At 55.0% G+C, this 26782-nt stretch overlaps 1 protein-coding gene across 1 annotated transcript in view; it reads left to right on the forward strand.

Annotated features, from left to right (window-relative positions):
• KDM2A (lysine demethylase 2A) overlaps positions 1 to 26782 on the forward strand; it is a 33552-nt gene that overhangs the window by 4619 nt on the left and 2151 nt on the right. Inside the window, exons 4-21 of the mRNA XM_063158250.1 lie at positions 10098 to 10236; positions 10838 to 10916; positions 12096 to 12142; positions 12259 to 12437; positions 13175 to 13281; positions 13588 to 13681; positions 14158 to 14311; positions 15000 to 15115; positions 15230 to 15356; positions 16195 to 16616; positions 21252 to 21335; positions 22910 to 23176; positions 23298 to 23429; positions 23508 to 23597; positions 24172 to 24884; positions 25825 to 25988; positions 26238 to 26396; positions 26492 to 26707. Of these exons, the coding sequence (XP_063014320.1) occupies positions 10098 to 10236; positions 10838 to 10916; positions 12096 to 12142; positions 12259 to 12437; positions 13175 to 13281; positions 13588 to 13681; positions 14158 to 14311; positions 15000 to 15115; positions 15230 to 15356; positions 16195 to 16616; positions 21252 to 21335; positions 22910 to 23176; positions 23298 to 23429; positions 23508 to 23597; positions 24172 to 24884; positions 25825 to 25988; positions 26238 to 26396; positions 26492 to 26707 (3289 nt within the window). The remainder of the gene's footprint in view (positions 1 to 10097; positions 10237 to 10837; positions 10917 to 12095; positions 12143 to 12258; positions 12438 to 13174; positions 13282 to 13587; positions 13682 to 14157; positions 14312 to 14999; positions 15116 to 15229; positions 15357 to 16194; positions 16617 to 21251; positions 21336 to 22909; positions 23177 to 23297; positions 23430 to 23507; positions 23598 to 24171; positions 24885 to 25824; positions 25989 to 26237; positions 26397 to 26491; positions 26708 to 26782) is intronic.

The following is a 26782-nucleotide window of genomic DNA, read 5'->3' on the forward strand; positions in this document are numbered from 1 at the left end:
ATCCTGCTCATCACAGCCTTCCCATCAGTCTGGATCTCAGGGTGTGGTTCCCAGTTAGGATTGCCGGGGTGGTAGAGCTGGTTGAGGAGGTTTTCTCCCTCAATCAGTGAGTGCTCCTGGAGCTGATGGCCCTGAGGTGAACATTGCCTCCGGGAATTGTGCATCATGCCCTGGATAGAAGTTGGCAGGGGGGAGGCACAGTCCCAGCTGTTGCCTGTGCTGGGGTAGTGAGCAAACCTGACGGGGCTGAAAGTCTGAGATGGGGAGACAGGGTGGGGTAGGAACCTCCTTAACTGGCTCTGCTGCTGGAGAGAGCCTGGGGAGGAGCCTCGCCCTCCCTGGGGGCTCTGTGGGCTGAGCCACAGCCCCTGCTGGGGTGTTGGGCCCCAGTGACCATCCCTGGCTGGGTGCAGTGTCACCCTTGTTGTGGCTGTGGGAAGAGCTGTGACACCCACGAAGGGAAATGGGCTCGTGGAGCAGGAGATCAAAGTGCTGTGTGTGCTGGAGAGTTAGGGAGGTGAGAGGGAGCTGGGGAGTGCTGTGCTCTATCCCATGGTCTGAGGCAGTCTGTGTCCTGCCCTAGCACTGCCCTGCCCTCTGGTCAGATCCTTGTGTGAAATTTGAGAGGAGGCTCTGCCTGTCCCTACCAGCCAGAGCAGAGGCCTCTCCTGTAAACAGCAGTTACCAAACCTGCCCTTACATGTCGGTGTCCACCCCGAGAGAGCTCAGATGGGCTTTGCAGCATGTGCAGCCATCAGCTGGGGGGTGAAGCCTGGGGAGTGTGCAGGACAAGGTTTTTCCTACAGCCTTGCATGCTGTGGAGTGATCCCAGCTCAGCCCATGCCTGAGGGGTGGCACTGCTGGCTCTGACCAGTGCCCAGATTCCCAGCAGCTGGAATCTTGTGGTTTTCAACTTGTTTGTACCCTTTCTGCAAGATGATAGTTCTGCAGGGTGATAGTTCAGGACACAAGTCCTGCAGGAAGGCCCACACATGTTGACAGGACACTTGTGACAGTTTTTCTCACAGGATAGGAATAAGTTGAGGGATAAATGGCCTCAAAGCTGAGGGAGGGAGGTCAGGGGGAGCAGGCTGTGGGCTGCCTGTGTCAGGTAGGATGGGAAAGAGGAGGATGCAGCTTCCTACCTTTCCTGTGTTGCTCCATCTTGAGTGTTTCACAGTATCCCAGCAGTGGGATGTGAGGAGCAATCCCATCAGGTTCGGCCCAAGTTTTGGTTTGTCCTGTACAGCTGCTCACTGCCAGGTAATGATCCCTGGGGATTGCTGGTGTTTGTCACCTCCGGGTACTGGGGGGGTGACAGAGGCCAGTCCTGCTGCATTCTGGCTGTTCCAGGGCTGCTCCCACTGATTTGGGACTCACATGAGTGCACTGGGGTGACCCTGCCTGTGTCAGATACTGAGCATGGGATGAGCCCCAGGCACTGGGTTGAGAATTTGAGTGGTTTTACATCACCTGCCCCCTCTTCCCCACATTTGAAATGTGACACTGGCAATTCCTGTCAAGCCAAGCTCCTTCCTGGAGTTCCTCTGTGTCCTCTGTGTGAAACCCAGCTTGGCCAAATGTCCCTGCTGGACACACCTCAGCTGCCCAGTCTAGACAGGACCCGGGCAAGGGGGGTAATTAATCTCTCCCACATGCTTCAAACTGGAGGCACTACAAATGAGTCATTCCCAATGACCCAGGTGTAATAAATGAGCTCTAAATAATTCAGGGCCTGTTCTGATTTGGTCTGGGCAGGGCTTTGGTGGAAACTAGCAGCAACTGAAGGCTATTCTTGGAAAGCTTTAGAAATCCCTTTGAGCACTTAGATCCTGCCAGATGCATGACTGTGCTGGTCCCTGGGAGAATACGTCCCTGAAACCAAGTGGATGCTGTTCCCTGTCAGCAGAGAGGGATGCAGGAGGTAAATATCTGCTGGATTCTTACTGTCCCAAGCCTGGCTGTGCCCTGAGTGTGTCCTGGAAGCTGCAGTGCTGACTAAGCAAGGAGCCAAATACCACAGAAGCACTTCAAGTTACCTGTGAGTTACCAAACAATCTCTGCAGGCTTCATTTATGTTCCTATACTAACCAGGAATAAGTTTTCCCAGGATTATCCCAGCTGGAGATGACACTGACAAGTCAGGAGAGCAGTCCCTGTGCCCCCAGTGTCTCTTTGGTTATGTCAGGAGGCACCCAGATGTACAGCTCACTGGCTGGGTTTGGGGCAGGAAGGGCACATGTGGGAAAGTGGTGATATTCTCAGAAGGTGCAGAAACAAGGTGCTGCACTCATCCTGTCCTCTGAAAATGTATAAGGAAGCAATTCCCTTCAGGATGAGATCTCTGGTGCTGCTGCCGAGGGAAGAGTGTTTCTGTTTCCAGAGGAGGAAATGATGGCTGAGCCTTGGGGGCTGTGAGGAACTTTGGTGTTGTTCCTCCCTTTCCACAGTGGCCTGCACTCCCTGAGCTGCTGATGCTCCCTGTTTACCTCCTTTCCCAGTTCTTGGCAGCCAGGTGGGGAGCATCCAGAGCTGGCTGTGGCTGTTGCTTTCTGCCACTTGAGGTGGTTCAGGTGAACCTGGTGACAAAGTGTATCCTGGGAATCCATGGATGATATGGGTGGAGAGGAGGTGGAGCTGTTGGACAGATCTGTCCCGTTCCTGTGTCCATGCTTGTGCATCTCTGTTGCTGTAGCAACAGCACTGGGAGTAAACAGCAATGAGCTGGCTTTCCAGGGATTCTGAATCCCTCTGGAAGTTCCAGGAACTTGGACCAGAGAAGTTTTTGGGTTGAGATTTGCTCAGGGTTGCAGGGTGGTAGATTTTTCATATTTTAGCTGTTGCTCTGTACATGTATGAGTTTTATTAAAGCTGCTCCTTTAGGTCAAGGAGGAGGCTCTGTGAGCTTTGTTCATGCTGCTCCTCAGGGCTGGGAGCTGAGTACACAATCCTGTTGTGTTTTAGCCAGCCCTGACAGAGTTTGGGAGAAAATACTGCTTGAGAAAAGTCCTCCTTGTTCTTCCATGTACCCCTGGCTCCTGGGAGCTGTAATCTTGGGATAGAGCTGAGGCAGCTGGAAGTGGAAAGGAGAGGGCTGGCAGTGCATGCTCCTTTAAGGTCAGGCTGCCTCAGTGTCTTTAATTTGCTGTGCATAAATATTTCCATGTGTCACTGAGCCCCTTTGCCCCATTTGGAGTAAGGAAGGGACGAGTGCTGGGCTCCTTATGGAGGAGAGGGGGAGGGGGTGTGTGCAGCGATGGTGTAACAGCACAGAGTCCAGAGGAAATATCCTTCCTAGGAGCTGGATTCCCACATTGTCCATGTTCTTCCCAATGGCCCTGGGCTGTTTTCCCTCTCCCTGAGCATCCTCAGCCCCATAGCCTGCAATGCAGCCAGCCTGCTGCTGTTCCCTTTAAAAAACGGTGTCAGCTGAGCAGGAATTGCAGTGCAAACCTCAAAGCTTCCTGCATTTTTGTTATTCCAGTACTCCTGTGGTCCAGCTTCTCTCAGGCTGGGTGATGGGACAGAACTGGCAACAGGTTTTGGCAGAGCTGGGTTGGGACACTGAGAAATTCGGAGGGTGAGCACTTCCCTCAATAATAATAAAAAAAAGATTAAAAAATCCAAGCTAGCCCTGTGATCTCTGTGTGTTGGAGACAGAGGTCTCCAGCAAGGAATGAAGTCACTGAGGGCTGGCCTGCTACTGCTGCATCAGCTGCACCTCTGAGGGCATATGGCTCTGTCTGTCCCTTGTCCTGGGTCTCTGCCTCCTGGTCTGTGTGGGCTCAGTGCTGGGAATATGGACTAAATGTGTATAATTTTCAAGCCAGCCATTTTGGAGCAGTTTGGTTAATTTTGTTCCATTTGGGGGGAATCTGTTGCCTTCCTGCACAAAGCAAAAGGAGGAGCAGAGCTGGTACTGCTCATCTACCTCACTGCACAGGGCTCGTGCTGGGGACACCTGACAGGGAAAGGGCTGCACACAGGCTTTTTTCTTGGATTTCTACTGATTGGGAAGGGAGTGGGATGTAATTCAAGAGGTTTTCTCAGTCTTCTCCAGAAATGAGAGGGCTGAATACCAAAGGATGGTTTTTAGCACTGAGGGTCAGCGCTCAGCCTTGAAATGGTGTGGATGGTTTGATGGTCCTTCAAGAGGTTCTCCAGACTTGCATGGAATCCAGGCAGGATTTCTCCTGATGCCATGGCTGGTGGTGGCAATGGGCAGTCTGGGGGTTAGCAGTGCCATCAAAGCCCTTTGGGACAGTGGCTGTGTGTGACAGAGGATGCAGGTGACTGGAGTGAGGAGCTGTATCCTTTCCTAGGAGCAGTGCCTCCTTTTTGGGACTGCTGCCAGAGCTGCCCATCTGTGATCTGATCTAGCATGTTCCTCTGCCTCGTGGTTTTGCTGCTGTGACTGGTCAGTGTGTGCTTTGGGAGCAGCTGTGGAGCTCTGCTTGGCCCCTCCATGCTCCCTCCCCACCTGCCTTGCTCCAATTCCTCAGTTACTCCTCGTGTACGTTCGATTTTGTAACCCAAAAGTACAAAGCAAAGCGTTCTCCCCGGTCATTCTGAAATGCTGCCAGCCTTGCTCGTGATAGGAATCCCTCCTGGAGCTGGGAAGCCTGGAAGGGCTCCAGTTTTGTGTAGATCCTGTTTGCTCCTCAGCCTGCTGCTTGGAGTCTGTCTTTGTCCAGGGATGTGCCACCTGGGATACACCCATCCAGCACTCCAGCTTTTGAGAGAAGTGGGAGGTGGTGAGGGGCATTAAACCTGAGTTAAGCTCAGTGGTTCCTCTTGTCTGGGTCTGCAGGGGATTGTGCTGTTGTTTAGATCCTAAGTGGTGCCTGCCATATCTGGGGGAGCAGGGAGTCCAGGGTTAAGGTGGGAGAGGCGCAGAGGGCAGGAGCCTGCTGCTGCTGTGCTGCTGCTCCAGAGCTTAGAGCCCAGCCCAGGAGCTGAAGTGGGAGGTGCAGCCTTGGAGGGGAGAGGGATATGGAAAGGAAAAGCTCTTGTGCTTAAGATAAGCAGTGACCTGGCAGGCTGCTGATTGTCATAATCTTGGTGCCTTGGTTCTTCACACTCTATCTGGAAACTCTGGCAAGGGAGGATCTTCCCTGCATAGCCCGTTCTGGCATTGGCACCTGCTGTGCCCTGGGTCTGTCTGATCACAGCCTGGCTGCTTCCCTGCCTGTCCATCCTCCTGTCAGGCTGCCTTGTGGCTTCCTGGAGAAATGGATGTTGTTCTTCCCACTTTGCCACTGCTAAAATTGCTGGGGATTCTCAGCACAAGGTCTCAGGCAGAATCCTGGGCTTGCCTGAGGTGCTCACTAGAGATCAGAACACCCATCAAGAGATTCAAATGTTGCAGATCTGGATTTATCTAGGCAAGAGCCACAGTTTGCTGTAAAAATATGTGAGAAGTTAAATTCCTTAACTGAGGAGAGTTGAGCTGGTTGATTGATTATCAATTTGGGTGCATTTCAGCAGAGTAAACTTGCAAAGGGATGGGGTAAGGAAGAAATGCACTGTTCTATGGATACACTGGGAGCCAGGGAGAAGTTAAAACCTGCCACAAGGGGATTTTGGGATTGGAAATGGAGGTGAAACTTTCCTGCATTCTTCATGTCAGAGGAGTAGAAGAGAGTTGTGGGAGGCTTCACACAGGCAAGCTGCTCTGAAAAGACAACAAGCAGAGGGAGAGGAAAAGTGAGAGGGGTGCTCTGGTGTCCTGAGGGGGAAGGAGCTGTGGCATAGCAGGAAGAGGTTCCTGGTGACTGAGAGATGGAGCTGAGGGAGGGGATGGCAGCAGACAGGACAGGAAGTGACTAAAATACTGTGGTGTGTGTTGGTTGTTGGTTTCACTCTTTAAATACATGAGGCTCTTTCAGCGAAAGGACGGCTTGTTCTTTTCTTCAAATGTGACCTTGTACTCGTTCTCCCCTCAAAAAAGCCTCACAGGAGAGGAGTTTTCTGGCTCTCTTCAGCTGACTGTCAGCTCCTTTGCTGTTAGAGGGAGCTGTGCTCCATGGAGGCAGCGCTTGCTGATGGAAAGAGGTTTCCAAGGAAGGATTTTGGAGAGTGCCGCTGTGGAGATTTCCCTGGAATCCCTGGGTGAAGGAGAATGGAGGTGAAAGAATCAGAATAGAAGGGATATCTATCAGCAGGATTAATATTCATGCTTCCTATTTCCTCCATTAATTGAAAGGTACCCAGGAGGGTCAGAAAGAAATGGTGAAGGACAGCTATCTTAGGTGGGAATTGCTGGCTGGCTGGTCTTGGAGGATGAATAAAGTGCCTTTATCTTGACCCTGCCTGACACAGAGAGAAAAGGTTTGGACCACTTGACAGTTCTTCCTTAGTAAAACTCTCAGCAGGATGAAAAATGCCTGAATCCTAAGAGAAAGCTGGGAAAACAAAGTGATATTTAAATATTGCTGCTTAGTACTGAATTCTGAGGCTTTCCTACAGATAATGTGATGTGCCTGACTCTGTGCCCTTTCTTCTCTGGAGCTGAACTCCACCCAGAACGTTCTCACAGGTGGCAGTTTTGGGGACATCTGCTGATCTCATTTTGGGAAGCTGTGTCCCTGGCTGAACTGGTTGATGCTGGAAGGTCTCCCAATAGTGGAGTCACTCCCAGGAAGAAGCAGTTCTGGTCTAAGAGTCCAGGCCTGTGAGTTGCTGATGTTCTCTGGATGGGCTGTAGGAATGTGCTGGGAAGGGATACTCAGCCAAGCCCCATCCCTAGCACAGGCTCTGGGACAAGGGTGGCCAGCTCTTCCTGAGAAGAAGTCAAACTTGGTGCTGTCAGAAGGATTGGCACAGCTCTGTGTGTGCAGTAGTGGCAAGGTTAGGTTGGCATTAGCTTGTCATGGCTTTGCAGGTGTCACCTGTAGCCAGTTATTTATCCAGGCAGCAATTTCCTGTGTGGCACATCAGAAACAAGGGGGTTTTGGAGCATCCACTGAGCACATCTGTCCTCATACAGAGACCCAGTTTGGGGACATGGGGTCTGTGGTTTGTGTCACTGTGCTGTGAGGAAGCTGCAGGCTCCAGGAGGGGAAGACTCCCGCAGCTGCTGCCTCTCCCATACCGCATGCCTGGAAGCACAGAAGCCTTTCCTTCCTCCTGCCTGCTCTGGGGCCCTGAAATATTGTTTTTCCCCACCCTCCCAAGACAACAATGACATGAAAGCAGCGTGGCCCCGGCTGGGTCCAATGGGATGGGAGCTGTTTGCATTGTGCTTTTGGGTCCTCAGCCACGCTGGGACCCTGCTCTCCTCATGCTGGGCCAATTATGAGGCCAGACTCTGCCCTGCCCATGGGAACAGGGCAAAGCTGATCTGCCTGGGAGCTGGAGGGGGTTTGTGGCTGATGCTTTGCTGGTGACAGGAGCAATAGACTTTGGAATTTGCTCGGCTGGAGGACACAATCCTCTTCCTTCTGTGTTTTGCATCCTTGTTTCCTCATTGCAAAGGATTCAAGTTTAAGGTGTTCCTGCCTGTTTCCTGGTGTTTGCACTTCTGTGGTGTGGCTGCCTTATCGTGGAGTGGTTTGAGTTGAAGGTTCCAACCTGTTTGCTTTGGAGGCTGTGCTGTGAAGGAGATCTGGGAAAGAGTCTGAACAGGGCCCTGATCCCACAGTGCATCTCCAGCATCCACCCATGGCACCAGTAGGATCCGAATCAGGCCCAGCCACGTGGTCACATTTCTGTTGAATGAGCTGCTCTACACAGTCCAGAGCTTGGCTTGGTGCCACTTCCAGAAGAACAGACAATGCCTGGTCATCGTGTCTGTGGCTGGAGCTGCATTCCAGCCTGGGTATCCCGAGGTTTGTCCTCCAATGGGGCTCACCTGAGTTCCAGCCCAGTGCAGAAACCCCTGCTCCTGGTTAAGTGTAGCCAGGGGAGTCAAGTATAATCTATTAAGGGAGTGGTTTGGACATAGCCTCTTCTTGCCAGATTTTCCATGCCAAACCTTTTCCTCCCAAAAGGTGAGGTTTTGAGTCCAGCAAAGACAAAGGAGCTGCTTTTCCCCCTAAAAGTGAGTGTCTGGAGTAAGGGAGAAGGTCCAAAAGCAGCCTAGTCCTGCTTGATCCTAAAGCATCTGAGATCATGGACTGCAGAATCCTCCTCTTTGTGCACATCCTCTCTGACAGAGCTGCCTGCTGGGATCTGTAGTCCTAGACTTGCCTCGGATTGGGAAGAGTGAAACGTTGGTGATGCTGGAAGGTGATTCACATCCTTACCCGGCATAGGTGTGCCTTGAACTTCCCTGGTGTGCTTTAGTAAGGAATAGGATGAAGTGGGCCTTTCCCCAAAATTCTGGGTACTTTAGGAAAAGCTGAGTTTGAGGTTTGCTCATTGTCCCTAAATCCTGCACAGGCCAGAGGCCCTCTCTGCTATGTACCTTCATTTTAAAGCTGAGTACCACACAGGCTTCATGGATTCCGTGATTTTTAAGGATAAATGCGTTATGAGGTGGGCTAATCATCCATTATAACACAGTCATAACACGTTTATATGTCTAACTTCAAGTTCTGATGCATCCCCTTGGAAGGGCCAGCCTCAGTTTAAAGGCAGAGGAACATTTGGGAGTTGCAGTTTTTGGTGAGTGCAGCCCAGCCTTAGCAGTGTGAAAATCCAAGTGTTCCCAAGGAATAGGTCACTTCTGCTGGTGCCACTCCCATATGTCTGTGCTTTTTAAATGCATTTTCCTGCCTTTATACAAGTATCTCTGTAAAAACCCACAAGTAAAGTGAGTTTTTGTGCTGTTAAAAACGGGGAGATCCCACTCATCTTTAGTGGATGGTTTAAGACAAAGGACACAGCAGCCCTTTTCCAGACTGTTTAATCCTCGGGGCCATTGGACAGACGCTGGCTGCAGGATCCTGAAGACTCTGCCTGAAGTGCCCCATTCAGGAGCAGCCAATTGTTGGTGCCTGGCTGATGAGGTGTTTGTGTCCCAGTCACTCGGGGTTTGGTAGGGAGGTTGGAAAGCTGAGCACCGTCAATGGGCTGTGAACAATGGCTGAGTGACTCTGTCTTGATGGCAGGGGAACTCCTTGTGCATCCATCAGCCTGCTTGAAACTGGGAGTTAAAATTAAATGTTGGAGGGGGTGGGGGAAAAGCCTTTTTTTGTGTGTGTCCCTACGTGCTCCTGCACTGGTTCATCTAATTAATCTAAAAAAATTTATTTAAAGCAGTGCTTCTGTACGAAGGAGTTCATTCCTCTTTCTCCAGTGAGGTTATGGCAGGCTGGTTCTGGTGGCGGTGCTGGGGATGTGACACTGCCCCTCCCTGCTGCAGGCAGGTGCCAGCAGCTGTGTCACCTCCTGCCCCATCCCGTCCCTGGCTGTCTGCTGGCCCTGCAGTTGGTGTGCACGCTTGATAATGGGAACATCCCTAATTAAGGGAAGGCAGCTTGGCTAATGCAGAGCAGGTTTGCCTTTTATCTGAGGGGATTTAGGGAGCATTCCCACGCAGGGCTCTGCTCTCTGGCCAGGGGGCCAGCAGCTGGGGACAGTAATTTCTTCCAGATCCAGCAATGTCAGAAGAGGATGTCTGTCAGGAATCCCTGTACAGATGTGCTTACAAGACCCTCTAAGAAAATTGTTCCTTCCACTCTGCTATTCTTCTCCACACAAACAAGAGAATAAATCAGCTTTCTGTGTACAGGCACAGCCAAAGATGAAAACTTGCGAGTCTTTTTTTTAAATCATTGTTGTTCTGGCAGAGGTTTAAACTCACAAGTGCCTTTACCTCTAGTGCAGCAAAATACTGATGCACCTGTAAAAGTGGGGAACTGATTCTTTGTTCTTTGCCTCTGTTACACTAAACTCTCTCCCCTCCTCCCTTATTTCCGTGTGAGAGTTCATTAGGAGTGATTATCTGTCTCATAAAGCCCAATTAACACAAATCTGGATGGAGGAGGGGCCAAGCTGATGTTTCCGTGCTATGTTTTGGGTTCAGGACAGACCTGAGCTCCCCTAGAGGCTGAGCTGTGTTAGGCTGGGATGAGGGGCTCTGATTGTTCCTCCTGCTCCATAGCTTCCCTTCCTGGTCCATAACTTCTCCCTTCCCGGTGTTCTCCCCTCAGCGTGGCACGATGCGGCGACGTTACGAGGACGACGGCATCTCCGATGATGAGATTGAAGGGAAGAGAACGTTTGACCTCGAGGAAAAGCTGTCCACCAACAAGTTCAACTCAACTTTCGTGGTCTTCATGGAAGGCAAAGGTTTGTCTTGGGGCTGCTGGTCCCAGGGAGTGTGTGTGGGGAATGGCATGGAAACTGCTCGTTCTGGAGAGCATGGAGCTGGTCTGCAGCTTGCTGGGACACGTGGCAGCCAGGAATGGGAGGGTTTGCCTGGGTCAGCACCTGTAATTGCAGCCACGTGTCTACCAGATCCTTAGTTCAAGGACTGTGTGGGATGTCTCCCCTTCCTTTCAGCACGCACACGGCTCCGTGGGATGGCTTTTCATCACACAGCCCCTCATGAGGATTTACTGGGAGGGAGGAGCGCCTCTGCAAGGCATCTCTAGCTTGGCTCTAAGCTTCCTAGGGAAGTGAGCACCAAAATCCAGGCTGTTCACCTGTCAGGAGCAGCCTGTTGGAGCAAACCCTCCTTAGGGGCCCTGTCTGAGGCTTGTCAGCAGCACACACCCTGCTGCCTCTGAGAACAGCTGCAAAGGAGTTCCAGGATTTCTGAAGGAGTGTAGAAAAGTGAGGAGCAGGGTTGGTCTAGGGATCTCCACAGAACCTTTTCAACCTGAGCATGTCTAGAACACTCTGAAGGAGTTTCTCCTAAACTTTCCCTCTTCTTATCTCCCCACACCAGACTTCACAGTTGAGTACATCCAGCGGGGTGGCCTGAGGGACCCACTCATCTTCAGGAGCTCCGACGGCCTGGGGATAAAGTAAGTGCTGGGAGCATGGAGTGGTGGGTGACTCTGGCCAATTCCTTCATCTCTCCACACTCTGTGGGATCTGCTCCTGGCTCTGCTAGGCTGGTTTGACTCTCATCTCCATGCTGTTCTTTATGTGCAGTGGACAGAGAGAAATATATTCCAGCTCAGTTATCCCCTTCTTCCTAGTCTGTCTGGACTGAAAATAAGAGGACTGAATTGGCTGTAGGTGATCAGAATTCCACCAAATGTCTGGAAAGTCCCACTGCTGCTCTGATGCAACATCTGGCTGGGTTTCTTTCCTAGTAACATAGGCATCTATTGCCAGAGAATCAAACAATTTGTAGTATTTCTGGCATTTTCCAGAATTCCAACCTGATTTTCCGAACTTCTAAGCTTCTGTCTGCCTCTCTTGCTGCAGTACATCCATTGAGGTTTGCAGCTCTAAGTGTAAACTGGGTCAGTGTTTTTGGGGTTGATTAGAGGGAATAAATGACCCCTCACAAACTTTCAGAGCTAGTACCAACAGCACTGCTCTGAAACCATGAGGTTCCATAGCTGTGAACTGATGGATGACATCTCATCCAGTGCAGGATGTTCTTTGCTGGGGTGAATTGGGTAGGAAGTCATGCCAGGCTCAGCCTAACTGCTGGGTGACTTGGGAGGGTGGAGATTTAATACTGGGTATTACAGTGTGGCTGAAACTGGATTTCTCCTGAGCTTTTGGATATTTCTCTGGGTCAAGAGCTGCTCAAATGGCTGCCAGCCTGCTCTGCCTGTGACAGCAGTGTTTGTACAGAGGAGGGTGCCAGTACAAACATTGGAGTGGTTCTGCTGTGTCAGTGGAATATACTGCGTGTCCTGCTCTGGCCGTGCCTTTGGACTGGGATAACTCACACAAGCAGCCTTTAAAATGAGAGATGGGATTGCTTAGTTCAAGGCCTCCTGGCTCCTTTGCTAGAAGTCACTGTACAGCAGCTCTGGGAATGGTACATCCTATTCCCAAGCCTGCTTCCCAAGCCAGAAGTTTGTCCTAGTGTTCACCCCAATCCTGTGCCCCTAGAGATCCTCTTCCATGGCCTTCTCCAGCACCAAATCAGCACAGATGTACCTTCAGGGTGCCAATTCCTGGGTCACAGAGTGCAGCCAGAAGCACTTGATGGTCTTTTTAGCCAGATATTTGTCCCACAGGATGCCGGATCCGGACTTCAGCGTGAACGATGTGCGGCTGTGTGTGGGTAAGTGTCCAGAGCCACCCTGCACTCCCTTGTGTGGCTGGGGTCTTTGAGGATCCCGCCCCCTGGAGCCCGTGGGGCACAGGGACAGCTCAGTGACGTGTCTGTCACTGTGGCAGGGAGCAGACGGATAGTGGATGTGATGGACGTGAACACGCAGCGGGACATCGAGATGTCCATGGCGCAGTGGGCGCGCTACTACGAAACGCCAGAGGAGGAGCGGGAGAAACTCTACAACGTCATCAGCCTGGAGTTCAGCCACACCAAGCTGGAGAACCTGGTGCAGAGACCTGCTACGGTGAGTGGGGCTCTTCCTCCCCAGGGATCTGCTTTCCCTGGAAGTCTGGAGGCGAGGTGCAGCCTGGCATTGGGATGTGGTAGAAGAGCTACTCAGAACACACATGGGCCCAGCAGGGATGTCAGTCTGGAAGCTGCTGGAGCTGATCTCCTAGTCAGGCTGTGGTGACCATGGCCAAGTCCCTGGCATGTCACTCTGTGGAGAGATAGCCTGTTTGTTGGCTGTCAGCAGTTAGAAATATGGAAGTCTGAGTTCTGCACAGTGTGGCAGGGAGGGTTCCTGATGCAAAATGCTGAAATCTCTGAGGGGAGAGGAGGCCAGCACTGGAGGTGTGCTGGAAGAGGAGCAGGAAGCTATTTTGTGCTGGGAAGATGAGTTGTGGGAGGTGGTGTTGGGTGGGATGAACATCTTGAACTACCTCTGCAGTCAGCAGAGTGGAAGTGGCAGCTGTGTGGGGCCAGTTACTTCTCTCTGTTAACTGCAGAGGGAACCTTGACATCTCTGACTCTCCTGAAGTTTAGGGAGTTAAATCTCACCCCTAGGAGATACTGTGTGGCATATTTTTTATGGAAGTCCAGAGCTGGCATCTGAACACCTGATCCTGCGTGCTTTATGTGTAGGACTGTCCCAGAAGCACACTGTCCCAGGACCAAAAAGGGATTTGCCAGCATGGGGTAGCAAAAGGTTTTGCTGTGCCCCTTTTCTCTCTGCTCATGTCTCCTCCCTCTCTGCTGTAGGTGGATTTGATTGACTGGGTTGACAACATGTGGCCCAGGCACCTGAAGGAAAGTCAGACAGAGTCTACCAATGCCATCCTGGAGATGCAGTATCCAAAGGTGCAGAAGTAAGTGGCTTCCTGAGCTGTGGCAGGCAGCAAACAATCTCTTGCAGGAAAACTGCCCAAGGGAGCAGCAGTGTGTACCAAGGGGAAGGAGGAGGATCAGTCTCCCAGCTTATTTTTGTGGGTGAAACTTGTAAGGCTGCTGCAGTCACTTCTTGAATCCCCTTTAGCTGTGTGGAAAAGGGGCTGAGTGGTTTGTTACACTGCTCTGAACCATTGGCCTGGGTTTGGGGGACCCTTGGAATGTCATATCTGCTCCAAAGTGTGGATCACCATTCATTTTCACCTTCTCATCTTGTTTTCCACCAGATACTGTTTGATGAGTGTCAAGGGCTGCTACACAGATTTCCACGTGGACTTTGGTGGCACTTCTGTGTGGTACCACATCCACCGAGGGGGAAAGGTAGGACAGTGCCTATTGGGACAGCTATAGGTGCTTTAGGAAAGTGGCTGTTGGTCTGTTTTTGTGTAAATCCTTGAGGATGCAGGTCCCAGACAGCAAATTGAAATCTTTTCCACCCTAAATTTATCTATATTGCATGTAGCCAGACAGGTGCCAATCCCTAGTTCAGGTGTAGCTCTAACATGTAAATCAAAGTCAGTAAATCTCCTTGTCACTCTGGTGGCTTTCCTGGGCTCTGTATCTCTTGACACTGATGTAAATCATAGCTTAAAAAGCTTCCCAAGCTCAGGCTACCTGTAACACTCTGTGTCAGGCTGGAAAAGGCCTTGCTCACCCTCTCGAGGGGGGCAGCTGTTGCAGTCATTTTGCTGGGAAGTTCTTAGGGAGAGGGATGAGGAAGAGATTCAGATGTTGGGCAGAAGCCATAGCTGTTCATTGTGTGATGACTTAGATGAGTGTGTTGTCTTTATTTGCAGATCTTCTGGCTGATCCCTCCCACACCCCAGAACCTGGAGCTCTATGAAAACTGGCTTCTCTCAGGGAAGCAGGGAGACATTTTCCTTGGAGACAGAGTGTCAGAGTGCCAGCGCATCGAGCTCAAGCAGGGCTACACATTTGTCATCCCCTCAGGTACCCTCAGGGTGGGCAGGGACATCCTGGTCTTGGCCAGGGTTGTGGCAGCACTGAAAATCCTGGGACACTGGCAGGATTTAGCTCCCTCATGAGTCAGTGGGAGAGGGAGATGTGATGTGGCTCTGTCCTCTTGCTTGCCACCTCCCAAAACACGCCTGTGATGGCATTGTGCATCCAGCCCAAGTGTTAGGAAAGCTGTGGCTGGCTCATATCACATTTGATTAATTATTAAAGGAGGCTTTCCCAGATCCTGTCATGTTGACACATGGAACAGTGTAGGTTCAGGACAGGCTGGCTCAAGGCAGCTCCTCAGCTTCCTGGGTGTCTTGTGACAGAGCTGTGGCATACAGCAGGACCAGGAACAGAAAACACCAGGGGTTGCACAACTCACTCGAGTCCTGTTATCACAACTGACACTTTCCTGAACTGAGTGGCTTTGCCTTAAGGAAACCCACTCTGGAATTCCCCAGATGTTGGACTTGGCTGGATTGCTTAGCCTTGGAGATAAGGAGTGGAACTTGAGTTATTTTGAAGGTGTTTAGAGTGTTGGAACAGACTTCAGAAGGCTGTTCCCCTTGGTGCTAGGCCTAATGTGATTAGGAAACAATCTAGGATGACACCAGAGTGACAAAAAGCTATGCATGATGGATCAGAAGGATTCTTCCAACTCTGCTTTCTCCCCAAGGTTGGATCCATGCTGTGTACACTCCCATGGACACGCTGGTTTTTGGTGGCAACTTCTTACACAGCTTCAACATCCCTATGCAGCTCCGGATCTACAGCATCGAGGACCGCACACGGGTAAGGACCTGTGGGAGACCCGTGCTGGACACTGGGCCACTCCTGGTGTGCCATCTGTCATCTGAGAGCAGCAGTGGGAAGGAGGCCTGACAGATCCTCTTGCCTGTTTTGCAGGTCCCAAATAAATTTCGTTATCCCTTCTATTACGAGATGTGTTGGTACGTGCTGGAGCGCTACGTGTACTGCATCACCAGCCGCTCCCACCTGACCAAGGACTTCCAGAAGGAATCCCTCAGCATGGGTAAGTCCAGCCCTTATGCCTTCCTTACCCCTATCCAACTGGCTTCTTGCACCCTCCTCCTGGGGCACTGGCTCAGCAGTGTGCCAGGCAGGGGAGGGCTGGGTGGGGATTTTTTTGGGCATGAAGTCACAACCAGACAGATTTCTGCTTCCTCCTCTGGCCCTGCAGCAGCCCAGGTTCCTCACAGCTGTGAAACCAGCACACCACCAGTTCAGAGTCTTATACAGAAGAGGTGGGGGGAAGTTGTTGTGGCCACTACGGTGCTGTGGACAGGAATTCTCTCTGGCTGGCCAGGGCCTTCTGCACACAGGGTTTGAGGGGCTGACACTGTTACTTGGAGGTCTCAGCGACCTCACGGTCATGAGTGAGTCCACATCCTCTTTATCGCATCTTGAAGGCAGCATCAAGATCCTGAGCCCTCAGCTGGAGATCCCAAGCCCTCCAAAGCAAAATGAGGTTGAATAGGGCTTTAAGCAATATGATGAAGTGAAAGATGTCCAGGCCCATGGCACGTCCAGGCCCATGGCACTGGGGTTGGGCTAGATGACAGTCCAGGTCCCTTCCAACCCAATTCCATGAAATTAAGTCTACGACATGAAATTCAATCCAGAGCATTTGCTATTTCTTCCTCTGGGACCTTTCTCCATATCTGGTGCCCTGCATTCCCACAGACAAGCCAGGAATGGGAAGGGTGTTTAGCTGTTTTCAGCTTTTTCAGCTTCTCTGTTCCTTTCACCTCCTACAAATCTGTTGCTCCAGCATCCCTCATGACTGGGGGAGATCCCACTAAACACAGAACACTTCCTGTGATTGCTCTCCTGTTTCTCCATCATGGCAGATATGGAGCTGAGCTCCTCGGACTCGGTGAACATGGAAGAGGAGGAGGAGGAGGATGATGATGAGGATGCAGCAGGGAAGGAGTCCCGGCGCCCCGCGACCAGGAGGTCCATTCTCACCAGCCCCATCGCCAACGGTGCCAGCGTGGACTACGACGAACTGGGCAAGAGCTGCCGGAGCAGCCTGCCGGCTCTCAAGAAGACCCCATCCATGGACTCCTCTGACTCCAGCCGCGGCTCCCAGAACGGCCAGGCCTGGGAGCCCAGCGGGGGCAGCCCCCGCAAGAGCAGGAGGGTGCACCTGACCCAGTTTGAGCTGGAGGGGCTGCGCTGCCTCGTGGACAAGCTGGAGTCGCTCCCTCTGCACAAGAAGTGCGTTCCCACCGGCATCGAGGACGAGGACGCCCTCATCGCTGACGTCAAGGTAGGGATGAGAGACTGCAAAGCACTTCCCACAGGGAAGCTGGGCTTCACCTCACCCTGCCCCTGTCCTGGGGCGGGATTGGTGTCCACCTGTTCCTCTGTGTGAGGCTGATGTTGCACCTGAGGGACAGCCCTGGGATTTGGGGTTGGGAAAGCAGGAGGGTGGCTGTGCCCTGGCTGTGTGCCTTATAGCTGTCAGTGCAGTAGTGCTCATGGATGATGCAGTTCACTTCCAGTTTTGGCTGTGGACTCTGTGACAGTTGGAACCTTTTCCTTGCCCCAGTGAATTTGGCTTTGTTCCTTTGAGTTGTTTGCCCAGGGTGTGACCTGGAGTTGAGAGTCAGTTATTTTGGGCTGGTGAGGGTTGTTTGGATTTTATTTGCCTTCATCTGTTGAGCTGACCCAATGAGCCTTGGTGTTTTAGCTGTTTCAGCACTGAAGTGGGAATGTCAGCTTCACTCTATCCCCAGAAATCCTTTCTAGTCCCTAAAAAGTTACTTCCTGCTCCCCTCCATGCTGTTGGTGATCTGTACAGCTGCTTGCTTGTACCAAAGCTGACATCCAGACTGGGTCATGCGTGTGTCCTTGTCTTTGCCGTTGTTTTTATTTCCAAGTGCTGTCTCCTGATGGTTTTTTGTGAAATGTTCAGGTAAATCCAGAGCTCTGCTGTGTTGGAGCAGAGGGTGTGGCTCTGGGTTCTTGGCTGAAAGAGTCTAGGTGCTGTTAGGGGCTGAATTTCTGGTTTTTGTGGCTTTTCAAGCATCCTGTGTGTGCTGTGACCTTTGAGAATGTGATGTGTGTGTTTCTGAGCCCTGTATGGTGCTCTGGAGGAACCTGAGCTTGGAGCTCTGTGTTTCACCCTTGGGCTGATGAAAGGAGCCTGGTGTTGGGCATTTTAAAGGCAGAGCCTTAAAGGTTATTGGTGTTCAGTTGGAGTTTGAGACCTGATCAAAGAATCGGTTCATATTTTGGAGGTAGTAAAGGTGTGCCTGTGGCTTTGGTGTGACCAGGCCGCTGTGTCCAATTGTACCTCGCAGATGAGCTGTGAGTGACAGCCTTTGTGATCCCAGACAACTTCCCTGAGGATTTGTTCCTTAGAGCTGGCTGTCCTTGGAGGTTTGGAAGTATCCTGAGCTGCAGGACTCTGTCCCTCAGGACTGACATCCTCAAGGCATCAAGATCCTTAGTCACAGCCTCCAGTGGCTGGGGAAAGTGGGACAAGTTTGTCCAACCACAGCAAAGCTCTACTTTGAAAACCCATTTTCCATAGAGGTGATGGAAGTGGCCAGTAGAAGTTGGCTTGTAAAGCCTGGGAAGGGCTTAAGACATTTCTAGCTAAAACTTCTAGCTGGGGCCACCAATCTGCAGCAGGTACTTTTGCCCTTGTGTCACCAGGTAAGGTCATTGATGGAGCTGGGATCTGGCCAAGCTGGGGAAGCTGCACTTTGGTCTGTGCTCCCCACGGTCAGAACATGGTGTTTTCTCATCCAGACTTGCAGGTGTGCCACCCTCTGCTATCCAGTGTGCCCAGGCACTCCAGGAGCAGAAAAATGCTGCCTTTTCCCACAGCCTCTTGTGTGGTGATCAGGATTTCAGGGTGTCCGTGTTTTGGGTCACGTGGAGAAATATGTGTCCTGTCACGAGTTCAGCCTGGAGCGTCACTTGGTGGGATGTGACACTTTGGATTTGACAATGTTGTGCTTTCAGCTCTGTGGCAGGAATTGTCTGAAAATTCTCAGTGTGATGGAGGTCATTGGAAGGATCATTGACTAAGAGGGAATTTCTGAGAGGTCCTGTTGTATTTTGACTGCTTCCATCCATGATTTCTGACCTCTCTGTGGTGATTTCCATGACTGGTTTTGACAGGAGGATGGTCATGAGGCAGCTGACTGCAGGTCTAAAGCCAGGTCCCTGTGTTCTGGCATAAACTGGTTATATCTGTCCTGTGCATGGAGCTGTTGGAGCACCAAGGATTGTAGAAACAAGATAAGCCTCTCCCTGAAGTGCTGGTCCTGTCTCCAGGACCTCGCCTCAAAACCTCTGGTGTGGCATTGGTCACTGTCTGACTAGGCAGTGGGCAGAGAGAGAATTTGGTGAGGAATGGGGATGGAATCCTCAGGGATGGGTGAGGAAGTTCAGGATGGCCTGTGAGCTGTGCCAGGCAGGTCTCCCATGGTGGGATGGCAGCACTGGTCACACTCCTTCCTGCGGGTCGGAGAGAGCCCATGCCGGGGACCCGAGGGTGTCACTGGTTGCACAGTTGGTGACAGTCCCGGGCCAGGTCAGCATGTGACTGGCTTCCTGGGAACACAAAGCTGGAGTTGCCTGCGGATGCTTTGGATGCATCAGAAGTGGGAGCAGCCGCTGCTCCCCTGTGCTGTTTGGTTTTATTTCTGGAGTTTCCTCCATTTTAATTGCGGTGTATATCTGGGGGGCGTCTCCGGGGGCTGGGATTGCTTGGGGACACCTTGATCGCCCGGAATGGATCTGTCCCCCTCTAGCGGTTTGGTCCCCGGTGCCTTTGGGAATGTGGCTGCTCCCAAACTTGGCTGGCGGGATGTTTGTCCCTCCAGGTCGGGAGTGTGGGGGCGCAGACCCTGGGGGGAGCGGCAAGGGGATTGACCCTTGCCTGCATTCCAAAGCCCCGTTCTCTCCAGCGGGGTCTCCCAGATCCCGAACCCGCCTCGGAACAGACAAAACAAAGGCGCCGGGGAGGCTGGGCCCGAGCGGGACGGGGTAAGGGCTCTCCGCCACGCTCTGCCCGGCCCCGAGGAGCCCGGCGCCGGCCTCTCGGATTGCGGCGGCGGAGGGAGGGAGGGATCCCGGGGAGGCCGGTGGGCAGCGCCGCCCGGACCCTGCGCCAATCCCCGCCGTCCCGGCCCCTCCCGGCGCTGCAGCAGCGCGGCTCTGCCCTCCGCTTCCTCGCTCCCTTTTTCTCTTCTGCCATCTTCCCGTTGCAAAGCATTGCTGGGAACCGCATGTGGGTGACGCAGCAGCATTGTCTCCGGCTCAGGAAGCTGCCGCCGCCGCTGCCCAAGGGCTCGGCAGGAGCACGCGGCCGCCAGTGCGGCTGCTGGGGGCGGGGAGGAGCCGGGGGCGCTCGGGGCGGGGGGCGCAGCTGCTCCCCAGCCATGTCCCCGCACACCAGGGGTCCGGCCGGGGTCTGAGCCAGCCCCCGGAGGTGTCCCGGGAGAAGGGAGGGGGCCCCAGCCCTCGCAGTGCGGGCACCGAAACAAAGAGGGCTCGGCAAACTTCACCCCAGAGTCTCGGCAGCTCCAGCGGCGCAAGGTCAGGCAGCTGGCAACGCTCGTGGCGCGGGGAGGGGACGCGGGGACGCTCCTGTCCCGGACAGGGTGGGAGGGGACCGCGGGGGGACCCTTGCTTTTCCGGAGGGGTCCTTGGCCGGTGCTTGGGCTCACCTCTCCCGTTCCCGGGGCGCTCTCGCCGGCGCCGCTGCCGAGGCGCTCCGGCCGTGTGAGCGCAGGGTCCCCTCTGCCGCGTCCCGCCGGCCACAGCGCCTCGGGGCACAGGGGACCAGCGGCCTGTCGCCCACCCCGGCTCCGAGCCAGATGCAGCCGCAGGACCCGGGAGCCCCCGCGGTCCCTTGGCTCCGTGGCGGGGAGCGTGACTGAGCCGCCCCCACTCCCGCCCCGTCCCCGGTGCCACGGGCAGGCGGACGCTGCGGTCCCACGATGTCCGTGTGGGAGCTCCGAGCCCTGACCTTTCCCTCGGCGTGTGCTCGCGGGGAGGCGGAAGGTCTGAAGGCGGCACGCTGCGCTGCCGGGGAGCCCAGGGGAGACTGCGGCTTCCTGCCTCCCAGACACACGGAAAACCGGGCGGGGGGCACGCCGGGCACCCCCTGCCCTGGCCCTGCCTGGCAGCGGGAAGCACCGCCCGCCCGCCGGGATGCCGGCAGGAGCCTCCTGCCTGCGTAACCATGGCAACGTCAAGTAAATAAAGCACCTTTGCAACCAGCAAATTCGGTGGGGAGTGGATGTGGGGAGGGGGCCGTGCTGGAGGGTGCTGAAAGGACCGGGGTGAGCGCGGGAGCCCCATGTACCGGGAGCGGGGGGCTGTCGTGCCTGAGGGCAGCGTGCCAGTCCGTGCCAGTCCGGTCGGTGCCGAGGGATCTTTCCCTCCAAGTCAAAGCCAAATCCCGAGGCAGTGCGGGGGAGCAGCTCTCAGCTACCGGCAGTTTGTGCCAGGCCACGGAGGGGATGCTGGGGTATCACATCCTCCTGCTGCTGCTGCTGCACCCTCCAGGCTGCCCTGTGCCTGGCGAGAAGCTGGGGGGGATGATGCTGATGAATCCTTCCCCCCAGAATCCCCCCAGTTTGCCGAATCTTGGCGCTCTCTACTTCCACCGCCGCCCAGCGCGGGGCCTCGGGGCTGAAATGCAGTTGATGAAAGCGCTGGTGCAGATCGACTCGACAGAGCTTGTCTGTCTCATGTGGGGAGGAGGGATGGTTGCTGGCGGGCGTGGGGAGAGGAGGGCTCCTTCCCAGCCGCCTTTGAAACATGCTGGCCTTGGCATCTGGTCAGAGCCTGCCTTGCTGGCGGGAGCTGTGTTTCCCTCTACTCACACCTGTGCTTTTTGTCTCTCTGCTGTGTTCCTCCCCACTTGTCTCTCCATTAGCTGCTGTTGGAAGAATACGCAAACAGCGACCCCAAACTGGCACTTACAGGCGTCCCCATCGTCCAGTGGCCCAAGAGAGATAAGGTAGGAGGGGACCCAGATGGGTGTCACGTGTTGAGTCATTTGCCAGGCCTGGGGTGTGGTGGCACCGCTTCCATACCCGCCTTGGGAGCAGTGCCAAAGTGGGATGTTGGGTGCAGCCACCTCCATGGCACTGTGGCCAAAGCCAGAGATCTCCCACTGTGCTGGTTATCCCAGCTCAGCTGATGGGTGGTAACCAGATCAGCCTTGGCTGCTCCATGTTCTCCAGCCCTTTGGTTGTGCTTGGTGAGCCTTGTTGTGGGAGGAGGGGGCGATCCTGCTCTCCTAGGAACTCTCTGAATTGATAGGGAGAACCCTGGATGGCCTGAGGAATGTTGTGTGTCAGGGAAGGCCTCACTGTGGTAGGGTGGGTGAGGTGTGGTGTTGATGGTCAAGAGCAGTCCAGCCCCTCACTCTAAGGTGAACATGTCCCTTGTGTCCCTGTCCCTGTTCTAGGATTGGGTCTTACAACCCCAAGCAAGGCAGCACTCTCCCAGGAGTCTCTCCCTGGGGATAGCAGTCAGCTCTTCAGCAATGGGACCTTTCCATGCATCCCTGCCTTTCCCTGTCCAGCTGTGCTCATAGCCCAGGGCCCACAGCTGAGCTGCAGCCCGGGCTGAGCTCGCTGGGCAGATGGAGGCACGGAGCAGCCGGACTTCCCCTCTGCAGGCTGCCTTCCTGTGGCCTGCCAGGATGGCTCCCAGAGGTCACTTCTTCCTTCCTGCCAGGAGATGGGCTCACAGGCAGGCTATGGGAAAAGCAGGACCCCCTCACCCTGGGAAGGATGGATAACACCCCGTTAGGGAGTCTGGAGACAAATGAGCCTCTTGGGTTGCCCTTTGGAGGTGCCTGCCCTGCCCAGGGGACACAGAGTGATCCTTGTGCAACACAAGCATCTTGGGCAGCTTTTGTGGGAGAAGTGACCTGGAGATGTGGGCACGCTTTGGGTGCAGCACTCAGAGGCCTGGCTCCATCCCTGGGAGCCTGCCCTTCCCCAAGCCCACCAGCTGTGGTGCACAGCCCAGCACGGCCAATCCCAGAAGGATGCTGCAGCCAGCAGATTTCCTGTCAGGGCTGATGGGATGCAGGGTGACAGCTGGAGAGCTGTGCTGTCCTACCTGCACTGTAAACAAGGAGGGTGTGGGTGTTCCCAGTGTGCCTTGAGCTCGGGAAACAGTGACCAGAGCTGTCCCCTTGTGCAGTTGGCAGAGTGATACAGAGAGGGCAGCCTGGGTGGACCTTGTCATTCCTTGCTTTGGTAGAAAAGCATGGATGCTGTGGGATGCTTTTGGGACTCAGCAGCCCTTTCCAGACCCATTTGAGCCCTAGCAGGGGGTGAGAGGAAGGGGAGCTCTGGGTGTGGGGTGGTGTGATGGGTTAGGGAGTGTGCTCCAGGAGAAGTGGCAGGTCAGCACTGATCGAGGCCCCTTTGGCTGTGGAGCGCTGAGGGAGCAGAGCTGCTCTCTGGCACAGAATCTGCAGTGGCAGTGCAGGATCCAGGGATCAGAGCCTTCCAGATCCCAGCAGAACACAGCACTCCCCTCTCCTCACCCAGTTCCCTCTCTCCCTGTCACCAGCTGAAGCTCCAGGCCCGGCTGCGGGTGCGCCTGCCCACCATCCCCATCACCAAGCCGCACACCATGAAGCCAGCACCGCGCCCCACTCCCGTCAGGTCCACGGTGTCCCCCATCGTGTCGGGCGCCCGGCGGAGGCGGGTGCGGTGCCGGAAATGCAAGGCCTGCATGCAGGGCGAGTGTGGCATGTGCCACTACTGCAGGGACATGAAGAAGTTCGGCGGGCCCGGCCGCATGAAGCAGTCCTGTGTCCTCCGGCAGTGCTTGGCGGTGAGTCCCAGTTGGATTCCTGGGGGATAGCTGGTTGCTTCTCCGTGGTTCAGGTAGTAGGAGAGGAAAGGAGGAAGGCTGTCCCACCATGCCCTGGTGTCAGCCCTGCTTTCCTTTGTAGCCCAGGTTGCCTCACTCGGTCACGTGTGCACTTTGTGGGGAGGTGGATCAGAACGAGGACTCGCAGGACTTTGAGAAGAAGCTCATGGAGTGCTGTGTCTGCAACGAGATTGTTCACCCTGGCTGTCTGCAGGTGAGCAGGGCATGTGCTGGACAAAGGGGGACTCTGCTGTGGGGCTGGGCTGCTGCTGACCCCCTCCTCTCATTGCAGATGGATGGGGAAGGACTGCTCAATGATGAGCTCCCCAACTGCTGGGAGTGCCCCAAGTGCTACCAGGGTGACGACGCAGAGAAGGGCCAGGTAAGGAGCAAGGCAAGGATCTGTGTCCTCCATCCCTCCCACTGCATCCTGCCAGGGATGTGTTCTACCAGCATGGGCTGGGGGGGTGCAGTGATCAGTGAGAATGAGAATCATGGGGGTGCAGCACTTGAGAGCCTGAGCTATTCCACTGTAGGAGACACTGGACTGTTATGCACGGAGTGGAAGCCACCCCCAGCCTCAAAGGACACCCCTTTTGAGAAGGGGTTAAGATAATGCTTGTTGCTGGTGTGGGTGGACTCTGGTCCTCGTGGTACTTAGATGAGCTGTGGGAAAGAAATTACTTACTCTGAGGGTGGTGAAACCCTGGCAGAGATTAAGCAAAAAAGTTGTGGATTCCCCATCCCTGGAAGTGTTCAAGGCCAGGTTGGATTTGGCTTGGAGCAACCTGATCTAGTGGAAGGTGTCCCTACCTAACCCAAACCATTCTGTGATTTCACTGGGCACTGCTGGTGCAGATTCTGCCTGCACTGTGGTGTTTTCCTGGGGAAGAAGAAGAAGGAAAAGCCTTCCCCAGGCCTCATTCCCGCTAACCAGCCGCCCCCGTTCCCCGCAGAAGCGGAAGGTGGAGGAGAGCGATGACGACACGGCGCAAGCCAAGGTGCTGCGGCCCCTGCGGAGCTGCGAGGAGCCCCTGACCCCCCCGCCCAACTCGCCCACCCCGATGCTGCAGCTGATCCACGACCCCGCGTCCCCCCGCGGCGTGGTGACACGCTCGTCCCCGGGCGCCGGGCCCAGCGAGCACCACAGCGCCAGCCGGGACGAGCGCTTCAAGCGCCGGCAGCTGCTGCGGCTCCAGGCCACGGAGAGAACCATGGTGCGGGAGAAGGAGAACAACCCCAGCGGCAAGAAGGAGCTGTCAGAGGTGGAGAAGGCCAAGCTGCACGGCTCCTACCTCACCGTGACGCTCCAGCGCCCCACCAAAGATGTCCACGGCACTTCGATTGTCCCCAAGCTGCAAGCCATCACGGCCTCCTCGGCCAACCTGCAGCACTCTCCGCGCGTGGTGGTGCGCCACGCGCCCGCCAGGATGCCCCTGCGGAGCGGGGGCGATGACGAGGCGGCCGCCGAGGAAGAGGAGGAGGAAGAGGAGGAGGAGGATGAGAACGCGGAGGAGGGGGGGGCGGCGCGGCTGAACGGGCGCGGGGGCCGGGCGCAGGAGGGCGAGGAGAGCTGCGTGCAGCGCGAGGTCTGGATGTCCGTGTTCCGCTACCTCACCCGCAGGGAGCTCTGCGAGTGCATGCGGGTGTGCAAGACCTGGTACAAGTGGTGAGTGTGGGGACACGTCCTGGGGCTGGGAGTACATCTGTGGCGGACACCCAGAGGGAGCAGGGTGAGAGCTGTCACCTCAGTGCCCTCCTGTCGCTCCCAGAGCCAGGCAGTGCCATTGTAGCCAGCCCTGCTGCCTCTGCCATGTGTGTACCCATCTCTGTTGTTCTCTTCTGTCTTCCTCCTGTCCCCTCAGCTGTCCCCTGCCGTGTCCTTGTGGGATGCCAGTGCCCTTCCCTCACCCATCATGCTGATGGTGCTTGCCCTTCCTGGCCTCCCTTGCTGCCTCTCCTCCCAGCAGGCAGGGAAGGCAGGCTGAGGCGGGTTGGCTTTGCTGGCTGGAAACGCCTCGGGGGACAGCAGGCCCAAAGAAGACAATGCTGGCACCAGGACAGCTGTGCATGGAGGGCTTGGGAACAGACAGCAATGGAAACTGGGAGGTTTCTAACAGCTGAGCAGCAGGGATTGCCTGCTTTGATCAGCAGCTGGTGGCAGTGGTGTGGTGGAGGAGTGTCCCCTCGCCTGCACCTTCAGGGACTCAGCTAAGCTGCCATCAGGTCCCGGCTCTCCACAAACTCCAATGGGAGAGGAAGAGTTTGCTCCTGGCAAAGGAGTGAGCTCCGCTGGGGCTGTGGGGTGGGACACAGTGTTTTGCCCACCGGGAGTAAGGATCCTTAAGATCAGGAGGAACACCCAGATGGGGACAAGCAAGCCTGCAGCTGCAACTTGGAGTTTTATTTTGGGGCAGTAAAACCCTGCTGGGGCTGTGCTGGGTGGCCCAACACCTTCAGCAGCCTCCCATGTTTGAGGAAACCCATGGGAGCCAGGAGGAACAACCTTGTTCTGTGGCTGGGCCACACCAGGGCTGGGCAACCTGCTAGTTGTCTGTTATCCCATGGGACTCTTGGGACTCAACTTTCAGCTTTGTCCTTGTCCCCAGGTGCTGTGACAAGAGATTGTGGACAAAGATAGACTTGAGCAGGTGCAAGTCCATCACCCCGCAGGCGCTGAGCGGCATCATCAAAAGGCAGCCGGTCAGCCTTGACCTCAGCTGGACCAACATCTCAAAAAAACAGCTTACATGGCTCGTCAACAGGCTGCCAGGTGAGTGTGGGCTGGGGAGGGGTCCCTTCCTCTGCCACCAGCCTTCTCCAAGGCTTCTTGAGGGCTGGGTCATGGGGAGACACACCCCACAAGCCTGGGAGCTCCTGGGTCCCATCACCCAGCAAGTGTCCCACCCCAGGCAGGGAGGGAACCTGCATCCTCATGTGCCTGGAAAAAGATGGGTGAGATCTGGGATGCCTGGGAGCCTACCAAACCTGTCTAACTTCTTACCTGCCTCCCTTGTGCCAGGCCTGAAAGACCTCATCCTAGCGGGCTGTTCCTGGTCTGCAGTCTGTGCCCTCAGTACCTCCAGCTGCCCCCTTCTCAGGACCCTCGATCTTCGGTGGGCAGTAGGAATCAAGGACCCTCAGATCCGGGACTTACTCACGCCTCCAACAGACAAACCCAGTAAGCTGCAGCTGCTCCCCTGGGGCTGCCTGGGCTCAACAAGGCAAGGTCACCAGGGCAGCCTGTCCACTCCGGTTCTCCCTGTGCCCTTGCAGGTCAGGACAATCGCAGCAAACTCCGCAACATGATCGACTTCCGGCTCGCCGGGCTGGACATCACGGACGCCACGCTGCGCCTGATCATCCGCCATATGCCCCTGCTCTCCCGCCTCGACCTCAGCCACTGCAACCACCTCACGGACCAGTCGGCCAACCTCCTCACCGCCGTGGGCTCCTCCACACGCAACTCCCTCACCGAGCTCAACATGGCAGGTGCGTGCCCTGCTCCAGGTGCCTCCTGGGTTTCCCATTCCTCCTCCCAGTGCTGGCTGCTGGAGGCATCCCCCT

The sequence above is a fragment of the Melospiza melodia genome, chromosome 6, assembly GCF_035770615.1.
Source record: "Melospiza melodia melodia isolate bMelMel2 chromosome 6, bMelMel2.pri, whole genome shotgun sequence".
Lineage (NCBI taxonomy): Eukaryota > Metazoa > Chordata > Aves > Passeriformes > Passerellidae > Melospiza > Melospiza melodia.